The sequence below is a fragment of the Canis lupus genome, chromosome 4, assembly GCF_003254725.2.
Source record: "Canis lupus dingo isolate Sandy chromosome 4, ASM325472v2, whole genome shotgun sequence".
In the NCBI taxonomy this organism is placed as follows: domain Eukaryota; kingdom Metazoa; phylum Chordata; class Mammalia; order Carnivora; family Canidae; genus Canis; species Canis lupus.
Genome location: NC_064246.1, coordinates 39,804,263 through 39,828,422, shown reverse-complemented (window position 1 = coordinate 39,828,422; position 24,160 = coordinate 39,804,263). Strand labels below are relative to the sequence as shown.

Sequence of the window (24,160 nt, the reverse complement as noted above, 5' to 3'; positions counted from 1 at the left end):
ATAAAGTTAGAGTGGAAGTTAAGACTGACAGGCTCCAGGGTGAAGACATACCTGAGATCAAGTCACAGCTCTGCTACTTACTGTGTGAACTTACTTACCTAACTAAACCTCAGTTTCCTCACCTATGAAATGGGTCTAATAATCTCCTTCTGCATTCAGAAAGTTAATAAGAGATTTAAAGGAGCTGATAATGACTGCTTTTATTATTATTAAATTTGCCATCCAGTATGGAGAGGGCAGTTGTTGAGCTCTGGCGATGTTCCAGACCCTGCTGGTTATGGGGCAGAGTATCTGTACTTGCATAGCTCCATGGTATCATGATTTGGGAGGGGTCTGGCCTGGCGCTCCATCCAGCACTGACCTCTGACCTGCCCCTCCTCTCAGATCTGTGCCATCATCGGTGGGACCTTCACTGTCGCTGGCATCCTGGACTCCTGTATCTTCACAGCCTCGGAGGCTTGGAAGAAGATCCAGCTGGGCAAGATGCATTGATGACCCACTGGGCCCAATGGCCAAGGACCCAGGGAGACCGCCAGCCCTGCTTCCAGCGCCCTGTCTCCTCCTGCCCTCTTATCTGGCCCAGGATCTGGTTGGGGGAGGTCGGGGGTGGCTCACGGTTTTGCAGCTACCTCTTTTCCCCATCTTTAATTTTAGATGAATTCCACTGCCTGTGGTTGTGGTGCCCCTTTTCCTGGGGAGCCCCAAGACCAGAGTCAGGCATAGTGGGTTCGAGGATATCAGGGACCATTCCCTGGAGGGCTACAGTTCCTTCCTTCTTAGGGGAACAGCCCAGAATCCACGTCGACCAGGTCTCAGCCAGGCTTTGACAATCTTGAAGCTCCCACCATTTGGATGCACCAATCTACTGGGTTTCTTTCCTGGGCAACCAGCCTGCAGACCAGGCTCTCGGCTCTGGACCACTCTGCCCAAAGGTGCCTCCGCTCGGCGCCTTCAACAAAGAATGGAACGTCCCAGGCAAGCCCCTGAGATGTGGCGCCATAGATGGAACCCTCTCTTTTGCTCTGTCCCTTCTTGCCCATCCTGGAATCTGGCCTTGAGTCCCTCACCCCCACCCATTTCTTTTTCTCTGTGAGGCAGATGCCCAGTGTTTGGGTAGCAGTGGTGGTGACTTGGGTCTGCCCATTGGAAACGGTGGATGGCGAGTTCCCCTTCCTCTCTTCACCTTGTTTCTCTGACACCCCCCTCCCCCCGCCCCGCCAATGTGCCTCAGCCCCTGTGCTGTGTGGCAACAGCATCTCTTGGTGGAAGGGCTGGTTTTAACCTGGGAGACATCCTTTGAACACCAGACATGGTTTGTGTCCTTCTGTCCCAGACAGAAAGCATCCTTCTCTGCATCCCTAAAATAATCATGTCTCACCATCTTCCAGAGTTGCTGTCAGGCCAAGGCCTTAGGTGGGGGAAGCAAAGCAGACCAGTCCTTCTCCTGTCTTTGAACATCTATCTTCCAGGCTCCCGAGGGGTGCACAGCACTCGGACTTCTCTGCAGCCCAGTTGTGGCCCACTTGCCACTGAGTTCCCCCATCACGGGCCACACATGTGTTTCTGGTCCCTAGGGCAGCTCCACTGTCTTCCCACTTCTCCTGAGGTAGATCCCTACCCTGCTACTCATGCTCATCCTTCCCCTTTAGTCCTGAAAGGGAGCGGCAATGGTCCAGGCATGAATTCCACCCAGGGAATTTTAGGTACGCCCTTGTATCCCAGGGAGAGAGCTGCCTGCCTGTTTTCCATTTATATCAAGATTGTTTGCATACTTTTGTAATTAAGGGGTGTGTCCAGTGGAAGTTTTTAAATGATCTATATGGATAGCTCAAGTCTTTGCCATTTGTAATTTTTGGCTTTGGATTCCAATTAGAAAAGTGTCCCCTTCTGCATATGAGTTGACTGATGTTGTGAGTGTAAACTGCATTTGGTTATCTCTGCTATCTGTGGCCACTTGGATGGATTTTTTTTTTTTTTTTTCCATTTTCTGTTCCACAGTTACTGAAAGGAGTCTCTTTGGTATGTGAATACCTGCACCTGGAGAGGGTGGGCAGGGTGGGGCGGGGAAATGTGTGGCATGCACATGAGTTGAAATTCCACTTTTATGCTTTTTAAAAAACAAACAAACTCTTGAGGACATGAGGGCTGTCGGTTTCCTATGGAAGAGACACCTCTGACCCGTTACTCTTAAAATCTCAAGGGGGAAAAATGGTTTAATTCTTTCCCCACTCATTGGGCTCAAATAGATTAAAAGGCTGATTTTCAGAAGTATTGCTGTGTGTTTCTTTCTACTTGACTGTGGCTGGCTAGCCTGGGGGCTGGGATCACAGTCAGAATGGAATTTAATTCTAGAGGAGAAAAATTGAGAAATGGGGAGAGGATCCATCAGGATGATCAGAAAATCCGGACCCCATGAAGCCAGCCCTTCCTTTGTTGAATCCCTACAGAATATGCCTGGATCTGCCAGTTTCAAGCTGCGTAGCCTCAGACAAGGTCCTTACCACTCTGTGCCTCTTTTTTCCTCAGGTGAAAATGAGGAAAGTAAAATACAACAGTCTCATGGAACTGTCATCAAAATTAAATCTATAAAATGTGCAAGTCAGTCATCCTGGATCAGAGCGAGTTCATGTATGCAGAAAAGGGGTACATGGTAAAATTTCAAAGATAGGAGTTGTTCCATATAGGTATTCCAAAATAGAATATAATCTCTTTGAGAACAGGCTAACATATTTTCCCACAGCTTTGAACCAAGGGCTGCTCTGCATAAATGAAAAGTTTCATAAACTCTTCTTGACTTCCAAGGATCTGGCATTCCTTGTTCAACCTTCAGCTCAGGAAAGGGGGGCACCATCATCAGCTGAGATTTACATGGCTGTTTACCATCCAGTCCTTCAGGGCTTTCACCTAGAACAGCACAAACATGGATCATTCACCACGGATGAAATGTGGGCATGAACCAGCCTGCAAGAAACTCTTCCCTGATTCCCTCCATTCTCTCTTTAACTCCTGATACTAGAGTCACTGTGACCCTCAAAGCTCAAGGTCAATAGTAATATGCTTACAGGTAGTAAGTGTGTGTTTCCCAAACCTGTCTATGCCAGCTGTGCTCTGTGCTGTAATGATGTGAGAATAGATTGAAAAATGGAAGAATCTAGTACAACTAAGTTGTCTACTTCACAGATACCTGATAAAGGTGAGCCGCCACCCCTTCCTCAAAATGCTCCTGAATTAGAGTGAGCAAGACTCCTTACCTAAAAGACTTGGGGCAGGGGTGCAGGGGGATGTCCTTGAGGATTCTATATCACGTGGAAATGGTCTAATAAGTTCCCCGCGTTAAAGTAACCCAAAACTGGAACTCTTGGGTTGGTTTATGTAAGTACACAGTTCATGCAAGGAAAATGAAGAACTCAGCAGTTTCTCAATGAAAAAGCTGTGCTTCAGGGTCAAAAGATTGGTGAATGTATTTTAAGTGGACATAAACCATTTAAGGTAGGTGTCATTTTTATGATTTCTCTCTTAAACCAATTCTTTCGATTATCTCAACCCAGAACAGATCACAGCGTTTTTGTGTAAGAGGAATTCTCGTTCAGGGATTGTGGCACACACTCACAGAAGGGGTGGTCATAGGTCTGGGGCTGTGGCAGCTCAGACAGAAATGACTTCCCCTGGGTGCGGGGAGGGGTTGCAGGTGCACAAGAGGTGAAGTTACAGAGGTATATCAGGGAAGAGAGTCGCTCAAGTCCTGCAGCCCATGCTGCCTGAGGGGGTCAGATATTGCAGAGTGGGTGTGAGGCTTGGGAAGAAGTGGGATGTAGCAGTGGAGCTTATAAGTGGCAGCTGTAGTTCGTTTTTATTACTCTATGTCACAGATTCTTTTTTGATTCTTGCTAGAAACAAAGATACACAATTTCTCAATGGGGCAGGCCACTGGTGGTCCTAATCCCTTCTTAAGAAATTGGCTCAGTAGCTGCTCCAGCAGATAGCTGCCGTGTTCAGGAATGTGAGAGGGAGACTGTGCGAAGAACATTCCCCAAGACTTTTTTCCGTTCCCAGCTGTTGTCTTTGGTCAGTCATGTAGTGATGAGGTCATGCACTTTATTCTGACCAAAATAAAGTTATTACTTCTTCCCTCTTGTAGAAACAGCTACCCTAGTTGGGCATTCTCCACGTGCCAGGCAAGGAATGATTGTTTGGGCCTTGTCTTTCTCAGTCCTCACAGCAATCCTACCCAGTGGGTGTTAACCTCCTTTTTACAAAGGACAAAACAGTAACTTTTCTCCGTCACACAGTCAGCAGGTGGTAAAGTTAGAATTCAAACTCCTGTCCGCCTGACTCCAGGGTTATGAAGAATTGTATGGTTCGGCCTCAATCCCCAAGAGCATCTTATCCATGTCCAAAGGGGGAACTGGCCCCCACCCCCCAAAAAGGAGGAAATTGAAAGTAGTGAGGGTACTTTTGGTTTTCTTCCTTTTAAACAATCTGCAGGGGAAGCTAAATTGAACACTTGGGGATCCTCTTAAAAATTTAGGGCCCTTAAAACATTTTAATTACGCAAATAATACATGCTCATGACCCCACTGGAGAAAAATCAGAAAAGAGCAAAAAAGGAAAAATTAAAGTGAGCCCTGATTCCACTAACCAGAGATAATCATTGTTAACATTTTAGTGATATTCTTCCGTAAACAGAATGGGATCGTGCTGTTAATACTATTTTGTAGTTTACTCTTTTCAGAGTAAATAGACCTCCAACAATAGACCTCCTCCTATGTTAAGGACTATGGATCTCATCATTATCTTTATTGGCTGCAAGGTAATAATATGCATATTGAGTATCTAATTGTGGTTCATGTCCATCCTCTGCTCCCATCTCATTCAGAACCTATTTGGGGTGCCTGACTTGCTCAGTCGGTAGATCATGTGACTCTTGATTTCAGGGTCATGAGCTCAAGCCCCATGTTGGGTGTGGAGCCTATTTTAAAAAATCATTCAGGACCTTTTATTTTTTTTAAAGAGCTCTCAAGAGTGCAGGTGTGAGTGGGGGTAGGGGCAGAGGGGGAGAGAGAGAGAATCAAGGAGCATACTCCCCATTGAGCAGGGAGCCAGACAGGGCTCAATCTCACAAACTCATGACCCTGAGATCACAACTTGAGCCAAAATCAAGAATTGCACACTTAACCAACTGAGCCACCCAGGTGCCCCAAAGAACCTGTTTTTTCACCTGTGAAAGGAACAGTTCAGAGGATTGTTTACCAGATTAAATAACAGTGTTTGTAAAATTTAGCACAATACCTGACATTAAATGCTCAGGCAAGTAAAATTAGCCATTACTATTCATTTAATAATAATTTCTACCGTTTATTAAGTGCTTACTCTGTGCCAGGTACTGTGCTAAGGGTTCATTTAACCCCAGCATGAAACCAATGAGGTAAGTACTGTTATTACTCCCATTTTTCAGATGAGGAAAGTGAGTAACCAAGAGGCTAAATATCTTCCCCAAAGTTGCACAGCCAAGAAGTGATGGAGATCCAAACCCAGGCAATCAGAATCAGGACTCACATATTTCCCCACCATACCACTCTCTGCCTCAGAGACATAAAAATATTCCCTGGGTATTTCCTCTGTGCTAGCACTGTCCTAGGTCCTGGGCTTCTATACTAGTTCCTGTGCATGTTTCCAAGGGTGGACATGAGGCAAGATAGTAGTCGATCCCACTAAGTCCTCATTAGAGTGACCGAGCCTCAGGCTCTCAAGATCTTATCTGGTGATGTCATTGCACCTGTCTTAATTTTACTGAGCTGTGGGGCAAGGGGTGTAAAGAAATGCCTCCCCACCCTGGTTGATCATGAATATACCTTGATTAACCTGGGTTGTAAATGATCTGTCTTCATGGTTGCCCTCCACCAGTGAGGATGTGTGCTCCTTGTGATCAAGGACTACATCTCTGTCTTCCGCAGATCTCCTTGATCTAAGCCTGTACTGTGGCTAAATTACTAGTACCTGTGAATAAATTGATGAGCAAATGGATAGATGTTGAAGTAAATGAGTAGGCAAATGAGTTAAGAATGAGCATGCTAGATAAGAGATGCATGCACAGAGGAGGAGCCAGTGAGTGAATGAATGAATGTATGAATGAATGAACTTGGGGGGAGGGTAGGGGACCTTAGGTCTGATGAACCCTGTAAGGACTGCTGGAGAAGAACCCTCTGACTTTCTATGAGCAGTCCTAAGAGCTTCTACTACTGCCTTGCCCATGGAAAGTGACTTCCTTCTTTTCCCCGTCCCAACTTTGAGATATAATGGAGCTTTAACACTGAGTTTAGGGCATACAGCAGGTTGAGTTGATACACTCAGGTATTGCAAAATGATTACCATAGTAGCTTAGTTTACACTTCCATCACCTCACATAATTGCCATTTCTTTTTTGTGGTGAAGACATTTAAGATCCTCCTTTCTCATGCTTCTCCTCCAAACTGCCTTTCTCTTGGAACCTGGTGGCCTTTGCTGTTGCCTCAACATGTTTCACACCACTTTCCCTGCTGCCATGGCTTGTACAAACAGCCCCGGTGTTGGCCATCCTCCCTGCGTCTGAGGGCCAGAAGTCTCCAACACCGGCTGAAACCTGAAATAGAACCCATCAGATTCAGGGATCAAGGCAGATGCCCTGGTTGAAAATGACTATGGGTAAATGCTGGTGTTTAACATTGCATCAGCATATGCCTGAGGACACTAATAAACGGAGAGCAGGGGGCCTGCCTGAGTCGAGCAAGACAACCCCCTCTCTGAATTCCATCTGTTAACTGAGACTGAGCTCCACAAAGTCTGACTTCTCTCTGACATGTGGCACCAAGTAGGTGCTTAATACATATGAACTGAATGAATTTTTTTTTTTTTTTTTTAATTCATGAGGGACACAGAGAGGCAGGGACACAGGCAGAGGGAGAAGCAGGCTCCACGAGGGGAGGCTGATGCAGGTCGATCCCAGGACCCCGGGATCATGACCTGAGCGGAAGGCAGACGCTCAACCACTGAGCCACCAGGCGGCCCAAATCACTTCTTTCAAAGAATGAGCAGATCAATCCCCGGGAGTCCCCGGCACAGCGAGGCCTTTCCTTTCCTCGGGTTGCGCGGGGTGTCTCTGCCGGACTCGCCGTCGGGGGGCGCTCGCGCCTGCGGGCGGTCTTCCCGGGAGGGGAGGCGGAGCTAGGACGCGACTGGGCGGGGTGCAGCGAGGTGGGGGCGCGGGGGGCGCGGGGGGCCCAGGGTGGGCGGGGCCGGGAGGGGCGGTGGCCGCGAGCTCGGGCTGCGGAGGCCCAGGGGGCCCCTCCCCCCAGGTGTGCTGAGCATGTTTACAGCAGAGAACGCTGTTTGCGTCGTTGGGAGTTACCTGGCGAAAGTGTGAAAGTTGAGGGCTCGTGGATGTGAGGCCCGACTTTAGGGCTCTCCTGGAGCAAGTCCTTCTGCTTCATTAGGAATAGTGGCTTACTGTAATTGAGTTCTAAACACTCCCAACGGATCGGCTCATCTAATCCTCATAACAACTCTGAGTCACCTACTAAGCTCATCCCCCTTTCACAGATAAGAAAACTGAGGCTCAGAAACATGGAGGCGTCTCCCCAAGGTCAAGCACCATGAGGGGTCCAGGTCCGACTCTACAACCCTAGCTCTCCCCCCGCAGGGCTAAAAGAAATAACTTTTTTTTTTTTTTTTAAACTAGGGGGAAGCTTTGAAAGACCAGGCGAGGCAGTTGGTTCTCACAATCTCCAAACATTGCTGCACCTCAAAATCTTTGGCTGGGCAGGAGGTGGGGAGTACTTGCTTTAAAACCCAGACCTAGGGACAATCTAGAGGTGACTGGGTGGCTCAGTGGTTGAGTCTGCTTTTGGCTCAGGTGTGATTCCCTCAGTCCTGAGAACAAGGCCTGCATGGGGCTCCCCGCAGGGAGCCTGCTTCTCCCTCTGCCTACCTCTCCGCCTCTCTGTCTCTCATGAATAAATAAAATCTTTATTAAAAGTAATAAAATAGGGCAGCCCGGGTAGCTCAGCGGTTTAGAGCTGCCTTCACCCCGGGGCGTGATCCTGGAGACCCGGGATCGAGTCCCACGTCGGGCTCCCTGCATGGAGCCTGCTTCTCCCTCTGCCTGTGTCTCTGCCTCTCTCTTTCTCTGTGTCTCTTATGAATAAATAAATAAAATCTTTAAAAAAATGATAAAATAAAGTAAAACCCCGACCTACCACTGCCTGGTTTCATAGGACTGTGATGGAGCACAAAGATTTGCATTTTCGACAGGCTTCTCAGTGATTTTGAAGGAGCAAGTCAGCGCATTGCATTTGGATCATAAATGCTTAAGCACCCGACAATATGTCTAGGTCACCCCTGCGAGGGGTAACAGTGGCAAAGAAAGAGTTTAGAATAAGAAAGGCTACTGGTGTACCTATTTTTTTTAAAGATTTTATTTATTTATTCATGAGAGACAGAGAGAGACGGGGGGCGGGGGGGCAGAGGGAGAAGCAGGCTCCACGCAGGGAGCCCGACGTTGGGACTCGATCCCGGCTCTCCAGGATCAGGCCTGAGCTGAAGGCGGCGCTAAACGGCTGAGCCCCCCGAGCTCCCCCGGGTGTACCTATTTTTAAAACACCAGCGGGCCTTTGTTGCAGGCCGTACAGAAGTATGCCCTTTCTCCCCGGCGGTGCCGACTCTCGGTGGTTCCTGGCCGCACAGCCCTGGGACGCATCGCCCCGCTGGCTGGCGTGAGCCGCTGCGCTCCCACCCCAAGTCGCAGGGGGCGCCACCCAATCTCGTTCCGACGCGAATGGGGCTCGGCTTCCTTTGTACGCTCGCGCGGCAAGGAAGGCCTCACTTCCGGCCTTGCGCGCCTGGGGTCCGAGGCTAACGGGCGCGAGGTGAGTGAACAGACGCTGGTGTTTTGTCCGAGTGCGAAGGACTCCGCCGCACTGGATCGTTCCCCCGTGTGCCCCGTGTGCCGCGGTGGCGCCCACCTCCCCAGAGATCTCTTAGCGTGACCCCCAACTGTGCATTCTTCTCCAGCGCGAACCTTCCTCCCGCAGGGAGCCTCGAGGCCGCAGGGCCGCCGCCTTCCCACGCCCCCTGTGGTCAGGCCGGTTCCCCCAGGCTGGCCTTACACTGTGTAACACCCAGGCCCTTCACTTCCCCCATTCTCCTCCCCGGGTCATCCTCGTAGGCACCCTTCTCCCCGGTCATCCCGACTGAGCACCCTTCTCTCCTTCCCACGCCTGTCACTGCAGATGTTCAGCATGAAGTTCAACCCCTTCCTGACGTGGGGCTGCAGCACAAACCGCAAGCGCCACGTCAACGCCCCCTCGCACGTGCGCAGGAACATCATGTCTTCCCCCACTCCAAGGAGCTGCGGCAGAAGTGCAACGTCCGCTCCATGCCCATCCGCAAGGACGACGGGGTCCAGGTTGGTCTCCCTCGGGCTCTAGTTACCCAGCTGCGTGTCACTGTGCTGCCACCTCAGAATGTCACGTGTGCTTGGACGTGGGGGAGGGAGTCTTAGACTCCCAGGCCCTCAGGACCCTGGCAAATAATGTTACCCTGCAGATGTGTTGGATCAGAGATGGGGCCACAGCCACGAGAGTGTGCCTCCCCAGCTTAACTGAGAGCATTCAGATGCAATTCTTTAATAATACGATTGTTTAAGAAAAATAATATAGCATCCAAGCAAAACTTGGCTTTTCGATTTAGTGCGTTGGCTGCAAGTTTCCCCCAGCGCTGTTCAGGGTGGCTCTTTGACCCAGATTCTCCCAGAGAAAGCACTATGATAAGAGTAATGTTTCAGTATCACTGAGTATACTGGAGGCTGGGCATTTGGTGGTACTGGATTTGGCAGAGAGAATAGAGAGGCAGCAAGTCAGAAGCATGAAATTATGAGGGAGAATGAGCCTTCTTAGAAAGTATAAGCTGTCTGTTCTTCCTAGAGCTTGGGATGCGTGTTAAGAAAGGGAGAGTGGGGGATGATTGCAATAGACAAGGTGCTAGATTACCTCCTTGAAGGAGTATTTATGGAGCAGGCCCTGTTCTAGACATGAGCAGTAAGCAGGACTGACAAGGCACCTGTCAGCAGGGAGCTCATTTTAGAGCAGGGATTCCCAAGCTCAGCACTGTTGACATCTTGCACTGGATACTTTTTGCTGTGAGGAGCTCTCCTGTGCATGGTGGGATGTTTAGCAATATCCCTGGCCTCTCCCTACTAGGTGCAGTAGTACCTCCTCACGTTTGTGACAAGCAAAAATATTTCCAGATACTGTCAAATGATCCTGTGGAGGGAGAGGCAAAATCCATCCCCTCTTCCCCTAATTGAGAACCGCTGTTTTGGAGAATGAAATGGGATAAGGCTAAAGGGATTTGGTGTGTCTTCTAAGGCATTGGGATACTTTGAAACTTTGAGGAACATTTTGAGGAGAAGCTTGAAACCAGGGGATTACTTAGCCTGAGGCAATGACAGGAATAGAGTGGAAAGAATAGTTCAGAGGTATGATCAACAGTTGCAACTTCTCTTCTAGGTCCTCCTCATTAGACATGTTCTAGAATGGGGGAATTACAAATACATATAAGGACTAGGTAGGCAAATTTAAAAAGAGAAGTTGGCTGATGGCAAGAAAATAGCAACTGGAAAGCCCACACCTCATTTAAAGGAGATTGTGGTGTACCTTCAGCCCATCGCTACCATAGGGAAATGTAGGATCCTTGTCAGATTCTTGATTTTGCAAGAAAACTGGAAGGTTTAGATTTTCTTCCTGGCTCCCCTTTCCTTCCAGCTACTACTCTCTGTTCCACATGTATAGCCAGCATCCACCAAAGAGTTGTCTACGCTTCCTCACTTCCCCATATATATGTAGACCCTCTCCAGTCTGATCTGTATCTCACTACTTTATAGAAATTGCTTTTGGCTGAGATCACCGATAACCTGTTTGTGACTAAATCCAGTGGACACATCTTGGTCTCATCATGCTTGACTTTTTCAGCAGCATTTGGTGTAGGTAGCACTGCCTTCCTTCTTAAAATAGTCTGGTTTTTTGGCTTCTGTGACCCTTCCGGCTCACTTTACTTCTGACTTCTCAGACTCCTTTGCTGGCTGTTTTTCCTCTGATCTCTAAATGCTGGTTTGTCAGGGCTTGCACCTGATCTGACCTCTCATCTTGCCTACATTGCCTACTTGGGGGACAATATCTATTCTGAGAGCTTTCAGTGTCCGCCCAATGCTAACAACCCCCTCTTTTGTATCCCAGTCCAATCCACTTTCCAGAGCACAGACCTGTGGATCTATCTATATGCTGAACATCTTTACCTAAAAATCTTGTAGTCGTCTCAAGCTTCCAATCTGGGAGTACTCTTGATCGGAACACTGCTACTACCTATAATCTGCTTTTCCTCCCATCTTTCACACTTTGATAAGCAACACCTTTTCACCTGCCTGTGCCATAAACCTTTAAATTCTCCCTAACATCTCTCTTATCCCTACCCATTTCTAACATGTTACTTAATCTTATTGATCCTATCTCTAAAATAAGTCTTGAATCTGACCACACCTTTACATTTCCAGTTTGGTTCAAGACATCTCCAGCTTCCAGTCTTACCCTGGTCAGGCATTCTCCACAGAGGGGCATTTTTTTGCAAATCAGGTTCTGCTTAGAACCTATCTTTGGTGCTAAATTGTTTACTATGAATGTAAAATCATTGACAACAAAGCCCTGTGTGCCCCTGTCCTGGTTTCCTTGTCCAGTCCTCCCCTCATCCTGTTATACCCCTATGTGCTCTGTACTTCAGACACACCGGCCTTTTCAGGTCCTTAAGTATGTCTTGATCTTTGCTCCCTCAGGTCTTTGCCCAGAAGCCTCCCTCTGCCTGGAGTTCTCTTCCTTCTCCTCTTTGCCTGACTGACTCCTCATTTCTCAAGTGTTTTCTTAAATGTCAGTTCCCTAGAAAAGCCTTCCTAGACAAAGTAATCAGCATGGTATCATAGCACCCTCCATTTATACTTGTTTCATAGCGATGAACACAATTTGAATTTATTTCTTTTTAAACTGAGGCATACTGGGCCCACCTGCAGCTGCTGGAGCTTGTCTTCCTCCACACTGAGTATCCCGATATCCACCCCTGCCAGTGCCTGTCTGCACTCACCCTACTCCCTGAGTCCAGGATCCAGGTGGTTCCAGAATAGGTGTGCCAAGTTATGGCATCACAGCTGGAAATCGTTTCAACCTTCAGCCAGGCCGGAGCTTTCACTCCACCACTCTGCTTATGGAACTGAAGTGAAGTGATTGAAGTCCCAGCTGCCTCTTGAGATAATGTGAACTGCCCGTCACATCCCAGCAGGGTTGGAGAGGGAATCTCTGGCCCTAACTCCCAAGGTCAGAATTTTAAAACCTGTTCTCTCTCTGAAGACACTGATTCAAAGTTGGACTCGTGGGAGGAACACTTCTTTTCTGCCTTTGGTAACTCTTAAGGATTCTAGGCGAGTTCAGGATAAGCTCAGAGGAACCATGACTGACATCCAGGGAGACACACATCAGAATACTGTGCTTTCTGGCCCGTGTTAAGGCCACATCAAGGTTCTCCTCAGTGAGAGTTTACCAGTTCTCTCCGGCCTATGAAGCTCCTTCACCTTTCTCATGTGAACCTTTACCCATGCCTAGTTCTTCTTTCTCTGTAGCACACTGCCCCCTGCCCCTGCACCCAAAATAGTCACATTCGTTTTGACCCCTGCATCTCCAGATCTGCACATGTTCAATTCAGTTTGCATGCCTACTTCTTCTTGCCTCTTATTTTTTGGACTGGCTTTTTAGAACTCATTATCTCCTTTGCAAGAACGCTTCGGCTTAGCCTGGTTTCCCCTTGTGCCTGGCAGCTGCTACATTCTTGTGCTTCCAAGGCTGGTATGCTTAAACTTCTTCTACTCTATCTCCTTCATCCTCCTCCTGTGCCCAGGATTTACTGCCTTTTTTTTTTTTTTTCTTAAATGTGACCTATCATCTTTACATTCATTTGTAGCTCCAGTGATTCTGTATCAGGATTATTTCGAGTCCCCTGCCTCTAGCTTTTCTACTTTTTACATATTACTCTCTTTAGAAATCTGTAGTAGCCTCCAGTTGCTACCAAATGATGAAAACCTTTTGGTTACTCTCCCAGACAATTAACTAGTATTTCTACCCAACAGGGCAGTTTTGCAGATCTTATGGTCCCCAGTGTACAATGTATGTCTGTCTTGGAGCCACTCCTTCCCATTTGGGAACCATATGAATGAATACCTCTCTCTCTTGCAATCTCTGCCCCATCCCCCTCTGAAGTCTGAAACTTTCTGTAATCCTGATTTTGTACCTGTTACTTCTGTCACTCCAACATTCTGTTTAAACCTTGTTATTGTACTTCTGTATGCTATTAATGAATTGTTTTTTTTTTTTTTTAATGTTATTTACTTATTCATGAGAAACACAGAGAGAGGGAGGGGCAGAGACACCAGCAGAGTGAGAAGCAGGCTCCTCACAGTGGAGCCTGATGTGGGACTTGATCCCCGAACTGGGATCACGCCTTGAGCCAAAGGCAGATGCTCAAACACTGAGCCATCCGGCCGTCCTTTAATGGATTGTTAAATGTTTCCACAAATGGAAGAGAAATAAGTAAAAGTAAGGCATAATTTATATGTAGTAAAATGCACAGGTGAGTTTTGGCAGATGAAAAGCCATGTAGCTATCACCAGAAATACAATCAGGTAAGTTCCTATGTGCCCTGTTCCAGTTAGTAATCACATATTTGCATGTTTATTCATTAACTCCTTATTACCCATTACATTAAGATGAGGCCAGAGAATTTTTCTTTTTTGTTGCCTGACCTCAGAGCAGAGCCTGGCACCCTCAGCGGCACAGCTGTTATTTGTTGGATGAATGAAAAAATTATAGAGTGGATAGAATTAAGTGACATAAACAAAAGGAAGACCAGGGAGAAGATGTGGCCATTTTTTCAGTGCCTAAGAGGCATGCATTCAGTGCCTCTGAGGTATGAATTGTTTCCTTTGTAGATAGGAAGAACCTGAAACTCAGGTTCAATAATAAAGAAAATGAGTATCTAGGCCAGGAATACAGGTCTGACTCCAAAGGCTATATTGGACAAACACTTCTCCACCAGGAGAGTAAAATAGTCCCAAGTGGGTTTGTTACAACTGCCTTTTCTCTTTTGGGATCTTCTGAAGCTCACCCACTACTGCGTCGGTCAGGACTCTCCATCCTGCGTGACAGAGGAAATTAAAACTGTCACCCACCTTTCTGAACTCCTGGCTCCAGACCCTCTGACTTACCTTCAGTTCTACCCCTGTTGTCTTTGTTCCCTCCTATTGTGATGAAAGAAATATTCCTGTTTCTGTCTAAAGTGAATCCATCTGCCATTGTATACAGTGGTCTTCCATTCTCTTCTCTTGAGATCCTTCCATCCATTACCCCTTTTCTCTGTAGTTTCCTTTAACTTTTCCTTTATACTTGCTCATTCTCATAGCATTTAAGCACATTCATATTTTCATTTCTTTAAAAATAAGAAATTATCACTTAACTTCACATCTCCCTCTAGTATATGTACTCTCTCATGCTCTTCACAGCCAGGCTCCTTGGGACTGTTGTTTTGTTTTGTTTTGTTTTTTACCTTCACCTTCTCATTTCTCTATACTCATTGTCTTACTATAAATGGCTTCCATCCCTCTGCTCCACTGAAAGCACACTTACCATGATCACCAGTGACGAGTTTGTTGTCACATTTGTTCCTTGATCCTTCCTGTAGTTGACCATTCCATGGTTTGACATTCTTTCCTTGGCTGCTGTAACCCCTCAGTCCCCTGATTTCCCATTCTCTATGGCCACTCCAGTCTCTCTTACAAGCTTTTCTAAAATGTTGACTTTTCTCGGATTTCTACATTCTTCCCTCATACCACCAGCTCCCTGAGCAAAATCAGGCTCCGAATTGTCATCCTTGGAGGACTCCCAGGTCCTTGTTGCCAACCCAGTTGATCTTCCAGCTGTGTATGAAATTCTCTACTAGAACGTCATGAGATGCCTCAAATTCAGCATGTTCCCAACTACAGTGTTTTTTCCTAACATCTTTCTTATCCCATGTTCCATGCTTCTGGGAAAGGCATATCCATCTAGTTGCCAACCAGACTCTGGATGCCATCTTTGCCTTTTCTCCCTCCCCTTTCCAGGCCAGCCAGGTTAGTTTTGTCCTGTCCATTTCCTCACTGGGGCTAGCATTTGTCCAATTTTCTTTAAGCAGGGTCCTTTGGACTCATTTTATTAATGTCTTTTGTCAGTCTTGAGGATGGTTAAGAGGGGCTTTTTCACAGACTTTTCCACATAAAAGTCTCTGGTCATACATAGTGTGGTGGATTTTCAGTGAAGACCACCTTGGTACATAAGCTGAACAATCTAAATAGACATTTTAGGAGTATTGAGATTCTCCAGTTTTTTATATGTGTGATATTTTCTTTAAGTTTATTATAATCAGCATCAGTTATATTGTAGCTCCTGTTTAGTAGGCTTGTGCTGGGCCACCTGGGTGGCCGTCTCAGGGTGTGATCCTGGGGTCCTGGGATCGAGTCCCACATCAGGTTCCCTGCAGCAAGCCTGCTTCTCCCTCTGCCTGAGTCTCTGCCTGTCTCTCTCTGTGTGTCTCTCATGAATAAATAAAATCTTAAAAAAAAAAAAAAAAAGGCTGTGCCTTCAGGGAAACCGTAATCTAGGTGGTTATGAATGGTATTGGCACGTAAGTAGATATTTAGTATGTGAGAACAGCCCAAGAGATTTTAATTTAACATTTTAATTTTTTTCTGACTATAAAATATTTGTTAATTATAGAAATCTTGAAATTTGGGGGGCACTGGGGTGGTTCAGTAGATTGAGTGTCTGATTCTTGGTCTCATGCAAGGTTGTGAGTTCAAGACTCCAGTTGAGTTCCATGCTGGGCATGGAGCTTTCTTTAAAAAAAAAAAATATTGAAATTTGGAAGAATATACATTTTTTTAAAAAGTCATTTGTAATCCTGTTTCCTGGTAACCATTACTGACATTTAGATAGATTTCTATTGCATTGTGTTTATATATATATATATATATATATATATATATATATATAATGTATACACAAGATTCAGACTATATTTCATATAAAGCTTTGTTTTCTTTTTTTTCTTAAGGTTCTATCTTGAGCATTTTCCTAGGTCATGTGTTATTTTTTGAAAACGTATTTTAAATGGTTGCATGAGAGTCTCAGTATAAGATCTTTTTTTTTTTTTTTTTAAGATTTTTAAAATTTACTTATTCACAAGAGAGACAGTGAGAGAGAGGCAGAGACAGGAGAAGTAGGCTCCATGCAGGGAGGCTGATGTGGGACTCAGTCCCAGGGCTCTGGGATCACACCCTGAGCCCAAAGACTGTCACACACCACTGAGCTACCCAACCGTTCCTCAGTATATCTTTAACCATCTTCTCCATTTAATCAGTTGGGAGCGATTATATTTTTTCTTTCTTAAATTTTACATACTTTTATTTAACGGAGATAAAATTGATGATATGACTGTGTTAGTTTTGGGTGTGTAATGATTATACTTCTTTACTCTTAGGACTAGTTCTGTGACGGCCATCCTAGTTCAAGGAATTTTTTGTTTAAGATAAGAAAAAAATTCAGGTGAAGAATTTTACCTGACTTAGAACAACACAGCAGATTTATAGCCAAAAAATAGCTAACTTTTGACTGCTAGGGTTAATCTTCTGTGCAAAAAGTTGCATGTTAGTCTGTGTGTTCCTGATAATTAGTTTCCTCACTGTAATGTTCATGTATTAAAGTGGGGGGGGGGGATTCTCTTCTGCATTTTCTCTTAGGTGGTTCGAGGACACTGCAAAGGTCAGCAAATTGGCAAGGTAGTCCAGGTGTACAGAAAAATATGTCATCTACACGGAGCGGGTACAGCTTGAGAAGGCTAATGGTACAACTGTCCATGTGGGCATTCACTTGAGCAAGGTATGGTCTGGGACTGAGTGGTGGTAGCAGCTGTGTAGTGTAGTGCTGTTGTTAGAGTTCGTGTGTTGGTACTGTCTACTCAGGTGCCCCAGGCAAAGACTTCTAGAGGGAGGTCAGGCAGGCTTGCTCGATTCACTGGCTTAGTGATAATATCAAGGGTCCAGAATTCTTTCTTGTCTGTTTTGTCATCCTTGGTGAAGGCTCTGACTTTGAGCAGATTGCAAGAGGATTCCAGGTATTGTGAGTATCACTTTCCTACTAGATGATGTCCAGGGAGAGAAGAGAGAACATCTCTTCCTGTGGCCTTCACACTCACTGTGCACTCTGATTTCTGGCTCTGTAGTATAGGGTCTTTCTCCTCCAGAGTTTCAGATAAGGGCAGAAATGGTGAGTTTTACTTATCCTTATGATCTGTGGTCATATTTGGCTGGTGAAAATACAGAAGATTTTTAAACAATGCATTTTGCCAGCCAGGGGATGAGAGACAAACCAGAAGCATGTTGGTAGTATAATTTTTCCCAGCCCAAATTGTATTTGATATCACTAAACTATCTAACTGGTCTCGTAGATCCTCAGGAGTTAAAGGGTAGGAGGTGGGTAGCAGAAGGAACCCAAACTGCTATTGTTGGGAAAAGCTCTTCTGTACAAAATAATTGTAATTATAAATCCTTCTCATTTATTTCATCTGTTTTCTCACTCTTAACAGGTAGTTCTCATCAGGCTAAAACTGGACAAAGATCGGAAAAAAATTCTTGAACGCAAAGCCAAATCTCGACAGGTCGGAAAAGAGAAAGGCAAATATAAGGAAGAACTTATTGAGAAAATGCAGGAGTGAATGTAACCTGTTGTGCAAGCCCGGTTTAACTGTAGACTTTTAGCCTGGTGTGTGTTCCTTGGAAACTTAAGATGTCTGCCAAACACTTCATTTCCTTCCTGTTTTGTTATTGATAATGTAGCTTTGTAAATCTGCCTTTGCTGTTTTGATTAATTATTTTATAAATAACAGTGGAAATGTTCCTAATTTGAAGGGGAATTTGCATTGTTTTATTGATAACATTCATTCTACTATCAATTCCTCGATGCCATTCTTTCCTGTGTTTAGTGTATCAAGCAGTGGAATAGCAGTGGTAGGCTACCTCTGTTCCTGCCTGGACCCTCATGCTGATGGGGTAGACAGGGTGCTGGTCCCTAACTCAAGGATTTGTCCCGCTCAGTGGTAGTCATGATATGAACTGGCACATCTAAGACCTCACTGAGTGGCTGGTGCTGTTTTGCACAACTGTATCTCAAGCTTGATGGCCCTCTTCCTTTCATGCTCCAACCAAACCAAATGGCATGCAGCTCCCTGAACAGGTTGCCCTTCCCAAGGTCTGACTTTGCAAATTCATTTCCAAATGAAAGAAATGTCCTTCCTTTCACCTGGAGCTAACTCAGGAAACTGATGACAGCCTGTAGGCAAGATTTGGCTCACAGATTACATTTGTCCTGCTATTGTTTTCATAATTTTAATAGGTCAATTTCCAACATTTAAAAGTTGAGGGATTTAACAGAAATCTAGATCTTGCTTCATTTGGTTGCATGGGGCCCTGGTCCTACATAGCATCAGTTGTGTGGTGCTCAGGGGCTGGCTGCTCCCTATTCAGTTTGCTCCACTCATGTACCCAACTTGCCCCCTTCCCCGCCCCCCCCCTCAGCATCTTGAGTTTTAGACTCCAGGTCTAACTGCAATCAACCCTAACATAAGTTCACTCCTTAGTGAGTTTTAGATAGAGACGACACCAGGTGGTGGTATACAAAGGAAACCTTATTGCAGCAAATAAGATTATAGGGGTTAGCTTCCAAATCCATGACTCCCCAAGTAGGGGTGAATAGGCTTCTTTTATTTAGGATTACGATGAATATTCAGAGAAGTTTCTTCATTGTGGGTAGAGGTGGGCACAAACAAACATGCCTATTGAAGCATTGTATGTTATATTAATGAGATTTGTTCTCCTGGGGTGGGGATTTTAACACTATAATGAAGCAGAGGTAACTACTGGACAAGGGGAGGGGGTTATGGGCCCGCTCCAAGAGCCAATATAAATTGGATTGGGTCTTGGATTTATCTCAGGGAAGGAATACAGGGCCTTGCTTACTTTTGAAACAACCCCGGGGGAGGAGTTTTACCACTGATTTGATGGCCTAGTAAAATCTGTTAGTTTTTGCATTCTAACTGGGCTGCCTTTGTTCCTTAAAATCCTTAAAAATCCTTTTTTTTTTTTTTCAAACATCTTTAAACATTTCATTAACTTTGAAGAAGGAAGGAGAACAGCTACTTTAGAAACTAGAGACATGGGATCCCTGGGTGGCTCAGCGGTTTGGTCCCTGCCTTTGGCCCAGGGCGTGATCCTGGAGTCCGGGAATCGAGTCCCGTGTCGGGCTCCTGGCACGGAGCCTGCTTCTCCCTCTGCCTGTGTCTCTGCCTCTCTGTCTATCATGAATAAATAAATAAAATCTTAAAACAAACAAACAAAAAAAACTAGAGACACTCGAGCACTGATGTATTCATAGAGTTTCTATACAGCTGAAGAAATTTACTGTATATAGTACCGAAGACCCATATACAGAAAGATTTAGAAAACCCATCTCTAGAAAGCAGGTCAGATGGACTCGAAGACCTCACCAAAGGTAGGAGGAATCAATGGGAAGCAATGTAAAGCCTTCTGCTGGGGCAAAAAGGTGGGCACTAGTCCATGGAGTCCAGACAAAGTTCTTTTTCCTCATCTAAATGCTTGCCTCTGGTCAGGGTTGAGAGAAAGGTCTTGATTCACTTGAACTAGTTGTCAGTCAAGGTCCTCTTGATTTTTGCTTTCTTGGCTTCCAGTTCAGCTACCTCTTGCGGCCGCCTTTTGCTCATGCCTTTGCGCTCCAGCTGTTTTTCAATCACCTTGGTATTCTGTGCATATGAGTCAGCAGCTTCTCTAGCCTCAGTTTCCTCTTCTTCCTCATCAGTGGTAGACACTATGACGGAGCTGAACTTGCCCATGTCTTTTCTTAAAATCCTTAAACTATTTCCTAAAATCCTTAACTATTGAGGTTTTTGTATTTCTTTGTAATTCTGATACCTCTTAGGACTTCTGCAAGAAGTGTGCTAGGGCAAGAAAAGCCAGTTAGGCGTAGATCATGGAAAATAGCTGGGATGTAAAATGACTTATCTTTGTTTTTCTGGAGACCCCTAACTGCTTATGTAACTTCTAGTTACCCTTCATGATTTAGCTCCAGATTCACATCCAGAATCCTCCCTTGGGGTGCCTGGGTGGCTCAGTTGGTTAAGCATCTGACTCGATCTCTACCCAGGGTCTCATTGTTAAGGTTGTGAGTTCAAGCCCCATGTTGGGTTCCACACTGGAGCCTACTTTAAAAAGGAAAAAAGTAAAATCCTTGCTTTGATGATCAATTATTGATTACAACTTATAAATGATAATGCATAAAATTATAAAATGCCTTTAATGGCTCTCTAGTGACCTGTGGCCTTACACATTGGAGTTTCTCGGTAAGTGTTGATTGCATCTGTTATTTCCCAACTTGATTGATGAAGAAAAATGAGCTTAGATTAATTGTCCAGATCTTAGAGAACACAAGAGATAGAGTCAGGATTTGAACCCAGGCCTGACTGGATCAAAGACCATCCACATCCCACTTTAGCCATCCATCTCTGGTGTTCTTTTTTTCATTCCATCAGTCCTGTACCAGAGTCTCACAAGAGTCTCACAAGAGACTGGACATCTGTGTACAGGGAGAAGAACCTAAATATTTGCAGTAGTAGTGCCAAGTGGGAAAAGCATTGTTGCCATTTCTGCCATAGGATAGTTGTAAACCTTTATGCAAGTTACTTACCTCTGAGCCTCCATTCTCTCAGTAGTAAAGCACTTGGTTAGTACCTGCACTGCCTTCCTGTCTCAATGAAAATGGCAGGATCAAATAGGCTTTTTCTGAGGACTCTGTGAGTGTACAAATGTTGATATTTCTATTGTTTACTTGTATTTCCAATTCTTACATGCATTTTGCACTGAAGAAGGTAATTTTTCACAAAGGAAATCAATGGGGGATCCCTGGGTGGCGCAGCGGTTTAGCACCTGCCTTTGACCCAGGACGCGATCCTGGAGACCAGGGATCTAGTCCCACGTTGGGCTCCCTGCATGGAGCCTGCTTCTCCCTCTGCCTGTGTCTCTGCCTCTCTCTCTCTCTATCATGAATAAATAAAATCTTAAAAAAAAAAAAAAAGGAAATCGATGGAATCACAAACTACAAAATTCAGCATGCATTCTCTGACTTTGGGGCATTGATGTGAAAGTAGGCAGAATGATACTGTCTTGGCTCTGAAGCCACAGGGATCTGGATTCAAATTCTGCTTTGGTCTTTGGGCATTTTTATGAGCTTGTTTCCCTGTCTTGGTAAGCTGAAAATGCTTATCAAATGTGAAAATTAAAGTAGTGGTCCACCAGACTCCTGACTTTAGGAGTCACTTGGATGCTTACTAATATTAGTCTCCGCCCCCTTACAGCAGATTCCTTGATGCAGTAAGTCTGGAGAGAGACCTTTTCAGGTGTTGAGTTCATACATATTTCTGGCGTGACTCTTCTGTGATGCTTACAACCAGTTAACTTTGGGAAATATGTATATATGATATATGTAAAAAGGGCAGCTGGGTGGCTCTTTTGGTTAAGATCTGACTCTTAATTTCTGCTCCGGTCATGATCTCAGGGTCTTGAGATGGAGCACTGTGTTGGGCTCCACACTGGGTATGGAGCCTGTTTGGAGTTCTGTATGTCCCTCTCCCTCTGCCCCTCCCTGCTCCTCACTTGCTTCTACTCTCTCTCTCTCTCTCTCTCTCTCTCTCTAAAAAAGAAAAAAAAAAGAGTATATATACATGCAGCACATAAAGTAGGTGCATGTTATCATTAGTAGTCTAGTGAGTAGATAAACAGTAAGGTCTGTAGTTTGTTTTTTCTAATTTGAGTTTTGTTTTTATTCTCCACACATAATTTAGCACCCCAAAGGTTACATAAAAGTTGGGTTTGATACTATGTTAAATTTATAGTAAGGATGATATATTCTGATACCTGGTCTGGGCCCTAGACTCCAGCCATTATGTTCATCAATAAGATTAAATTATGATGTTTCCTGGGAGTCAGATTTGACTCATTTTCAATAGCTTGTTCGATACAAATGATGAGAGCTTTAAGAACTGTAATCCCCACCACCAGCCCCTCACAGGCAACCAAATGGTACCAGACTGTTTAAACTGAGCCATATGAGCCATAGTGCATGGTCAAGAGCAGTTCAGCATCACATGTGAGTTCTAATCCCAGCTCTATCAGTTGCTAGCTGTGTGACCTTGGGTAAGGTAAATTGCTTAACCTCTGGCCCTCAGTTTGTCGTTTAGAAGATAGAAATCCTACGGTTGTCAGACTGAATACTCGAGATACAGCATGTGGAATACAGAGCTCAGCAAATTTTAGCTATTATCTTTTAGAGGAGATTGGCAGGGAGTTTGCAAGAACAGAGGGAAAAGTTTTTCTCAGAGTTCAAATAAACATGGGTTCTTGGAGTTTTTGGTGTTGTGTGTGTTTTAAGACTTTATTTTTAAGTAATCTCTACACACCCAATGTGGGGCTCAAACTCACAACCCCAAGATCAAGAGTCACAGGCTCTACCAACTGAGCCAGCCATCCTTGAATGAAGAGGGTGATTTAAAGGCAGTGGTATTCTGTTTGGGCAGCAAATGACTGGAGAATGCCAGATGGGTATGTCTGCCTGTCAACATTCAGGCCCAAGGATGTTAGCATGTTTCCTGGGATAACTTTGAATTAAGCAGTTTCCTACTAACCTTTTCATTGAATTTGCAGATGTCCACTCACTTGGGTGAGTCCCCTGTGCTATTTTGGGAAGCCTCCAGACTTAAACTTCAGATAACTGCTTCTGAATGTCTGCTTTCATTATACTCAGGCATGACATATTCAGCTACAGAGCTCTTAGTGTGAGTTGGGCAGGCAGGTAAATGAATCTACTGAGAACCAGGCTGAACTCTACTAACCAAGAATCTACCATACTCTGCTGATACTATGGACTCTGAGCACTTCCCATCTGGTGGCTTGTATCTTTGTTCATTGTTCTGTTAAATTAGTTTTTTAAATTAATACCTACATAGGGTACAACATAAAAGGGTATAAAAGTTACGTAGTGAAGAGTAAGTTTCCTTGTCACTGTGATTCTTGGTTACTCGGTTATCCCCAGAAGCAGTCACTGTTTCCAGTTCCTTTTGTATTTTTTCCGGAAATAGTCTATGCATATATGACTTGGTGCTTACTAAAAGTCTGATCCATGAAGAAGTCTTCATGAGAAAGGCAGGTCATCCAAGTATAAACAGCTCTATAATATAAAGTTGATTTACTGCTTGAACACCATATTTATAAGCATGCACAAATATTAAATAAAATAATCTTTGGCCTTCAGAAATAACTTGTCAACCACATCCTAGCCTACCCCTAGCAGGAGAGCAGCAAGTTCAAGAATAGGCTTTCACAGGTCTCACCTTATGAATCAGATGTCTCTGTCTTGTTAAGCTGTGCATAACTTAGGGGTTTTTTTGGTTGTCTTACTGTCTGAAATAGGCAGGATGGGTTCGTGGGAAGAATGCGAGTTATGAAGACCTGCATTTAGATCCCAGTTCTGTTACTTAAAACAGACTTTGGGCAAGTTACAAATCTGAGCCTCTCCTAGTAGGTAAGATGATCTTAACATGATAGGTGTTGTGAATATTGAATGAGAGGTAGTTCAAAGCACATGGTTCAATGGCATATAGCTGTCACTCAAGAAATGAATGGTGGTCACCTGCAGGGCATGTTCCATACAGACGTGCTGAGCAAATGAGTTTTAAAGCATGCTGGAGGGATCCCTGGGTGGCACAGCGGTTTGGCGCCTGCCTTTGGCCCAGGGCGTGATCCTGGAGACCCGGGATCAAATCCCACGTCAGGCTCCCGGTGCATGGAGCCTGCTTCTTCTCCCTCTGCCTATGTCTCTGCCTCTCTCTCTCTCTCTGTATGACTATCATAAATAAATTTAAAAAAAAAAAAAAAAAAAAAAAA

General features: G+C 45.0%; 2 protein-coding genes and 1 long non-coding RNA gene across 8 annotated transcripts in view; 2 read left to right on the top strand and 1 right to left on the bottom strand.

Moving 5' to 3' along the window:
- The window catches only part of ERGIC1 (endoplasmic reticulum-golgi intermediate compartment 1), a 105,189-nt gene extending 102,921 nt beyond the window's left edge, over nt 1-2,268 (top strand). For all 6 annotated transcript variants that reach the window (XM_035715144.2, XM_049109133.1, XM_049109132.1 and 3 more), the window contains one exon: nt 385-2,268. In XM_035715144.2, coding sequence (XP_035571037.1) covers nt 385-492 — 108 coding nt within the window. In that variant the 3' untranslated portion in view covers nt 493-2,268. The remainder of the gene's footprint in view (nt 1-384) is intronic.
- Nucleotides 1,290-9,264, bottom strand: LOC112651521 (uncharacterized). The gene is made up of 3 exons (XR_003130842.3): nt 8,621-9,264; nt 6,399-6,619; nt 1,290-2,904 (listed from the first exon to the last, which is right to left on the bottom strand). It is a non-coding gene; the product is annotated as an uncharacterized LOC112651521 (long non-coding RNA).
- On the top strand, nt 9,264-18,060 carry RPL26L1 (ribosomal protein L26 like 1). The gene is given in 5 exon segments (XM_025434813.3): nt 9,264-9,369; nt 9,372-9,439; nt 16,895-16,950; nt 16,952-17,033; nt 17,740-18,060. Coding segments are annotated over 5 exon segments (441 nt in total). The 3' UTR covers nt 17,869-18,060.
- Nucleotides 18,061-24,160: the final 6,100 nt, after the last annotated feature.